This window comes from Haliotis rubra, unplaced genomic scaffold, assembly GCF_003918875.1.
Source record: "Haliotis rubra isolate DU_JTF1 unplaced genomic scaffold, ASM391887v1 Scf428, whole genome shotgun sequence".
Classification (NCBI taxonomy): Eukaryota; Metazoa; Mollusca; class Gastropoda; order Lepetellida; family Haliotidae; genus Haliotis; species Haliotis rubra.
Window position 1 is genome coordinate 866,436 of NW_025767111.1, and position 7,665 is coordinate 874,100.

The following is a 7,665-nucleotide window of genomic DNA, read 5'->3' on the forward strand; positions in this document are numbered from 1 at the left end:
AGACAAGCACTCGCATGTGATAATCAACTAAACATCATTCATCAGGGAGACAAGCACTCGCATGAGATAATCAACTAAACATCATTCATCAGGAGACAAGCACTCGCATGAGATAATCAACTATACATCATTCATCAGGAAGACAAGCACTCGCATGAGATAATCAACTAAACATCATTCATCAGGGAGACAAGCACTCGCATGAGATAATCAACTATACATCATTCATCAGGAGGGAGACAAGCACTCGCATGAGATAATCAACTAAACATCATTCATCAGGAGACAAGCACTCGCATGAGATAATCAACTAAACATCATTCATCAGGGAGACAAGCACTCGCATGAGATAATCAACTAAACATCATTCATCAGGGAGACAAGCACTCGCATGTGATAATCAACTAAACATCATTCATCAGACAAGACAAGCACTCACATGAGATAATCAACTAAACATCATTCATCAGGAGACAAGCACTCGCATGTGATAATCAACTAAACATCATTCATCAGGGAGACAAGCACTCGCATGAGATAATCAACTATACATCATTCATCAGGAAGACAAGCACTCGCATGAGATAATCAACTAAACATCATTCATCAAGGAGACAAGCACTCGCATGAGATAATCAACTAAACATCATTCATCAAGGAGACAAGCACTCGCATGAGATAATCAACTAAACATCATTCATCAGGGAGACAAGCACTCGCATGAGATAATCAACTAAACATCATTCATCAGGAAGACAAGCACTCGCATGAGATAATCAACTATACATCATTCATCAAGGAGACAAGCACTCGCATGAGATAATCAACTAAACATCATTCATCAGGGAGACAAGCACTCGCATGAGATAATCAACTAAACATCATTCATCAGGAGACAAGCACTCGCATGAGATAATCAACTAAACATCATTCATCAGGAGACAAGCACTCGCATGAGACAATCAACTAAACATCATTCATCAAGGAGACAAGCACTCGCATGAGATAATCAACTAAACATCATTCATCAGGGAGACAAGCACTCACATGTGATAATCAACTAAACATCATTCATCAGGGAGACAAGCACTCACATGTGATAATCAACTAAACATCATTCATCAGGGAGACAAGCACTCGCATGTGATAATCAACTAAACATCATTCATCAGGGAGACAAGCACTCGCATGAGATAATCAACTAAACATCATTCATCAGGAGACAAGCACTCGCATGAGATAATCAACTAAACATCATTCATCAGGGGAGACAAGCACTCGCATGAGATAATCAACTAAACATCATTCATCAGGGAGACAAGCACTCGCATGTGATAATCAACTAAACATCATTCATCAGGGAGACAAGCACTCACGTGTGAGATAATCAACTAAACATCATTCATCAGGGAGACAAGCACTCGCATGAGATAATCAACTAAACATCATTCATCAGGGAGACAAGCACTCGCATGAGATAATCAACTAAACATCATTCATCAGGGAGACAAGCACTCGCATGAGATAATCAACTAAACATCATTCAACAGGGAGACAAGCACTCACATGTGATAATCAACTAAACATCATTCATCAGGGAGACAAGCACTCGCATGAGATAATCAACTAAACATCAATGGGCTGTCTCGCACTTCAAAGTATGAAGTGCATCATGGTTAGGTTGAAACACACATGCAGGACTGAGGATACACAACAGCTTCACTACAGGAGTGATTAGCAGCCATGTCAAGATGATGTCTTTTTATGAGGTCCATGTATACATTCAGATCAACACTATGGCTGGATTGTAGCCTGGTTATGTTGGGTCCCTCTGTATAAAGGTATCCACTGGGATCATGAGATGATCAGCGAGAATAGAGACAAACTGGGCATGGACATCAAGGCCTCCTATGCAAGTGCCACAGGAACACAGCAACCATTGTGGCCACAACAGTTGCCAGGGGTCTCCAGGCTGTATGATGAAGACTTGCACAGGAGGAGAGAAAACCTGGACAATATTAAACCTAGTGTTGCAACTGGTTATTATCTCTGCCTCTCAATACCACATGTACCTATTAGGACTTACATCAAGACTGTATCTGAAGATACTGAACCATTTCAGCCATACCAGCCAATCGGCAATGGAGCTCAGGTTCACCAACAGTCCGCTGAACAACTGAAACAAAACACATGCGGTTTATATTTCCAAATACTCTTGGAAAAAACTTAACGTATCACCTTCCTGCCTCGTACTGCTAGACAGGTTTGAACTGTGGACCAAACAAGTTTAGGTGTAAATATGATCCCCAGGTACCCCATTAAAATACCATTTCTCATAAGAGTGAAGAGGGCCACGATGTCTAACATTAACTTTGGGTTTGTTTAGGTTAACTGGCATACGTGTTTCCTGATAAAAAATATTTCAAGGGCATTAATCTATATCTGCAAGTGGTTGCATGTATCTGAAAGGGCTGACACAACATCAGCAAGCAGTAAAGCAAACACATTATTAAGAACAGGTGTAAGGAATACTCCTTTGCCACCTTCATTTTCCATCACTGTGTATAAATGGTTGCTAATCATAAACATCCCTCATTACAGGAAAAACAATTTGATAGACCTTTGACGGTTCTAACACAAATAGAAAGTGTATTAGCAGTCAGTAGTAAGCAGGCGTAGCATGGTTGATGTTGTCATATAGTGTTGGTAACTATGGGGACTCACCATCATAAACACATAGCACAGAGCAAGGAGGAGGTTGGCGATTGCGAAGATGCGTACGCTGGCACTGATGGCAAATGCCAATCCTGAGGCTGCCATTGTTGTTAAAAATAGGTCCAGCATGAAGTAGAAGAAATAGCCAGCTGCACTTCTTAGACCTGCAATGTAGAGAGAGGACCTGTCATAACACCTGTGTATTGGGTGTCCAGGTAGTGACAAAGTAGGGAGAGGACCTGTCATAACACCTGTGTAATGGGTGTCCAGATAGTGACAAAGTAGGGAGAGGACCTGTCATAACACCTGTGTAGTAGGTGTCCAGGTAGTGACAAAGTATGGAGAGGACCTGTCATAACACCTGTGTAATGGGTGTCCAGATAGTGACAAAGTATGGGGAGGACCTGTCATAACACCTGTTTAGTGGGTGTCCAGATAGTGACAAAGTATGGGGAGGACCTGTCATAACACCTCTGTAATGGGTGTCCAGATAGTGACAAAGTATGGGAGAGGACTGTGTAGTGGGTGTCCAGATGTCATAACACCTGTGTACACCTGTGTGGGTGTCCAGATAGTGACAAAGTATGGGGAGGACCTGTCATAACACCTGTGTAGTAGGTGTCCAGATAGTGACAAAGTATGGGGAGGACCTGTCATAACACCTGTGTAGTAGGTGTCCAGGTAATGACAAAGTAGGGAGAGGACCTGTCATAACACCTGTGTAGTGGGTGTCCAGATAGTGACAAAGTATGGGGAGGACCTTTCATAACACCTGTGTAGTGGGTGTCCAGATAGTGACAAAGTATGGGAGGACCTGTCATAACACCTGTGTAGTGGGTGTCCAGATAGTGACAAAGTATGGGGAGGACCTGTCATAACACCTGTGTAGTGGGTGTCCAGGTAGTGACAAAGTATGGGGAGGACCTGTCATAACACCTGTGTAGTGGGTGTCCAGGTAGTGACAAAGTATGGGGAGGACCTGTCATAACACCTGTGGAATGGGTGTCCAGGTAGTGACAAAGTAGGGAGAGGACCTGTCATAACACCTGTGTAGTGGGTGTCCAGGTAGTGACAAAGTATGGAGAGGACCTGTCATAACACCTGTGTAGTGGGTGTCCAGGTAGTGACAAAGTAGGGAGAGGACCTGTCATAACACCTGTGTAGTGGGTGTCCAGGTAGTGACAAAGTATGGGGAGGACCTGTCATAACACCTGTGTAGTGGGTGTCCAGGTAGTGAAAAAGTATGGGGAGGACCTGTCATAACACCTGTGTAGTGGGTGTCAATCACTAAGAAAGAAATATCATCCAATGCAGAGATATTCTAAATAAATCACCCGACTCTTAAGAAGTGTGTTAATTATCTTTAGCAGAAAGCTTGATTATAAATCTCTTTCTCTTGTTTTACAAGTATTTTCACAGAAACAATACAGTTCATTGTCAATAAAGGTTATTTCAAACATTAGAATGAACAGAGCAGAAACACACCCAGGATCTGGGTGAGAAGTACTTACCTATCATCCAGTAGACAATGGCGGTGAAAAATGCTACTGGAACCAGTCTCATGGGAATGATATCACAGAAGACTTTAGCCAGGAAGTAGGCCGACACACGGTAGAAGCCACTCACGTTCTCATGCCTGCAGTGGCAGAGTCATACTATCAAACTTTGGATCTCTCGTTAAGAGGTAAATTAACTGTAATTGGGGGTATATTCTTTAAAAAATATAAAAGGGTGCACAAAATATATGGTGACAACAGTCATCAGAACTATCCTTCATGAATGACTTCACAGCCAGTAGAATTATAATGACTTTTAGCATCATGGCAACAAAATATTTTTCAAGCTTACATGAAAACGGCTCTCTCTTTGATGAAGAGTTCTACTGCGGACAAGTTGCCAAAAATCTGGTTCATGATGATGAAGAAGAATGCGCCGACTCTGGAAGCAAACCAAACTCACCCGGTACACAGACTGGCTTAATACACAAATAGAAAACTCATCCACGACTAAAACGGATATGGACAAATTCTGATATCTTTTTAACAACGATATAAATGAAATAACAGTTTTGTCTCAGTATACTACGATAAATGTGAACAGTAAATACAGAATAATGACGCGGTCAACATATTTATATGGCAGATCTAGTGTTAAACCAAACTTATACTTGGAGGATACTTTTATTAATCAAGTACAAAGTCGTAACCATTTAGGAATTACACTTCAAAGTGATTGTTCATTGAAATACAAATCAACGAAATTCTTAGGAAAGAAAGACTGACCAGAAATACGCTTGATACTTTGTATAGGTCTTTTATCCTGGCTAACTTCGACTACTGTTGTCATATCTGGGACAACTGTACCAACGAACAGTCATTACTACTCTAGAATTTGCATTAGGACGCCCTGAGAACTATTTGTGTGGCAATTCGACAGCATACATTCTTACATCATCTCTCAGTCCATGCAGAGGGACAATACATGCAAGCGAGGGATATAATGGCAGATGAAACAACACAGGCAAAGTCTCCTGACTCACCTGTTCTGTATACCTGCTGATGCAGTGTCATCCACATCAAAGTAAATAGCACCAACAATCAGTGCAAAGATTATCATTACGATCACCTGAAAACACAACAAGAATCATCATCGGATGACAAAACATCACCATCAACCATTTCAGAAACAAAACCTGAACAGTTATAAGCCTGACATCTGTGGAAGTTCCCCAATGAAACATATAAACAGGCACACTTTAGCACTTTATTGACTTCAAGTTGCTGTAAGGACATAAACGAGGAACATAATAAATATTCTCCCTCACATACATAGCCTTATAGAGGTCACAGATCATAGAGGTTAGCCCCTTAGGGGAACCCTGGGAACATAGTCAGGGGGACTTTGGATTTGAAACCAAAACCAGAGAATTCTCGTACGTGTTTGGGTTGTACCTTCCAACAGAGCTGCCCGTTGACATTATCTTATCTATAATTATCTATATTATCCAAGTTCTTAACGCATAGAAAATATACCAAAATATGTAATTCGGCCTTCACCTGCAATATGGAGGTCTGGGGATTGCGGATGATATTTCTTATTGTTCTTCCTGAGACAACCATCAGCTGAAACATGAATTAGTTTTCCTGTTGCTCATTTCAACCATTATTTAGAGTCAGAAAATAAAATCTGCAGGAAGCAAAGCTTAAAATGTGTTAATTTGTGCCGAGCGAATAAGGTTTGTAATCTGTACCTGATTGAAGAAAGACGTGGCATAGGGCACTCGTGGCATCCGAACAACTGTGCCATTCTCATCATTCTTCATGTACTTGTCATAGATCTCCGTGACCTCATCCATCAGTCTGCAATATGATGTATCAGGTAGGTCCATCGAACGTTATTTGCACATACAAGCTGGATTGTTTAAGATGTTTGTTACCCCAGATTATTTGTTCTTCAATCATATGTGAGCGAGTGAATGGTGTGACTGAACTGTGCGCCATGGAACTGTATGTAGCACGAGACTCCAATAACTTGTGTTGTCCAAGTCTTTATGATTGCAAGTCTTTATTTGCACTTAGGAGGCCACAGGCCTATAGTACATGTATACTGACTATGTAGTTATTAGGCAGTAGAGAGTACATTTCTCCTGTGTAAAAAGGCATGGTATAGGGACATTGACAACTTTTCCAGGTGTTGCTTGCTAGAGTAGGTTAACAGAGATATAAATGTATAAATATTGTTATGTTCAAAGTAATATACTTATTTCTTAAATTGTGGTAGGCTGGACAAACACAAAGAAAATGATATTCATCTTCAATTAGGTTCAAGTCACACATTTTACATATTCTATCGACTTTTTTTATTCCAATATATCTACCTGTTTCTATTAACAAATCATAGGAGGAGCAACGAAATTTTGTAAGCGTGATTCTTTATTTCCTTACATTCAAATATGATAGATAGGTTTCATTGTATATAGATTGCTTAAACATTCTGTAATAGAAACATTTATTTGATACATATAATTGGTCAAGCCAAGTCTGGAGATATATATCTTGTAACCTTTGTTTAATGGATATGAGAAAAGTTGGATGCGAGTCTATGCACTGTTCTAGCCATATATTACCGAAACCAGTAGAAAATAGTAAATTTTTGACATCTGTGACCCAATTGCGTTTTCCATTTCTATCGTACAAAATCTTCATATTGTAATATTTTTTGGGTAATCTGTAAGATGGCATATTTAAGATTTTTAACCAATATTTTACTACTTTCATTTTAGATTCAACAAATAATGGAAACCTACCACATTCACCATAAACCATTATGTTTGAAGTAGTAACTTTAACCCCAAGGAATTTTTTTATTGCATATAAATGTACTTATCTTAGCATCAACGATTCTAAAATATGATTTGTGTGACAAGTCACCTAGAATATAAATATATATAATAATACCAATTAGTATTTTCTTTGCTTGCATCGATGCATTTCTGACATGTAAAGACCACGATAGGTGGTTTGTAAAGTAAACTCCTAAGTATTTGTAAGACATAGTTGATTCTATCATTTCACCTTGATAATGCCATTTCTCTTTTGCAGCAAGTTTACCTCCATTCTTGAACACAACTATTTTAGTTTTATCTCTATTTACGGTTAGTTTCCATTCATGACAGCATGTTTCTAATTTATTTATTTCTGCTTGTAATCTGCGAATAGTGCTAGAGAAAAGTATGATATCATCAGCAAATAATAGAAGAAATAGCTGTACTATATCTGGATGTAGCTGAATACCATTTGATCAGTTTTCATGAATATGTACATGTATTGCTAGTTCATTGATAAAGAAAGAAAATAGAAATGGACTCAAGATACAACCTTGTCTTACTCCTATTTGGCTCTCAAAGGTTTCAGATATTTCATTATTGTTTCTCACACACATCTTTACGTT

At 39.4% G+C, this 7,665-nt stretch overlaps 1 protein-coding gene across 1 annotated transcript in view; it reads right to left on the bottom strand.

Moving 5' to 3' along the window:
• Positions 1–7,665, bottom strand: part of LOC124288869 (broad substrate specificity ATP-binding cassette transporter ABCG2-like) — a 32,261-nt gene that overhangs the window by 5,112 nt on the left and 19,484 nt on the right. Inside the window, exons 9-15 of the mRNA XM_046725439.1 lie at positions 5,966–6,074; positions 5,772–5,837; positions 5,255–5,340; positions 4,564–4,653; positions 4,227–4,351; positions 2,725–2,879; positions 2,087–2,176 (exon numbers count right to left, since the gene is read on the bottom strand). Of these exons, the coding sequence (XP_046581395.1) occupies positions 2,087–2,176; positions 2,725–2,879; positions 4,227–4,351; positions 4,564–4,653; positions 5,255–5,340; positions 5,772–5,837; positions 5,966–6,074 (721 nt within the window). The remainder of the gene's footprint in view (positions 1–2,086; positions 2,177–2,724; positions 2,880–4,226; positions 4,352–4,563; positions 4,654–5,254; positions 5,341–5,771; positions 5,838–5,965; positions 6,075–7,665) is intronic.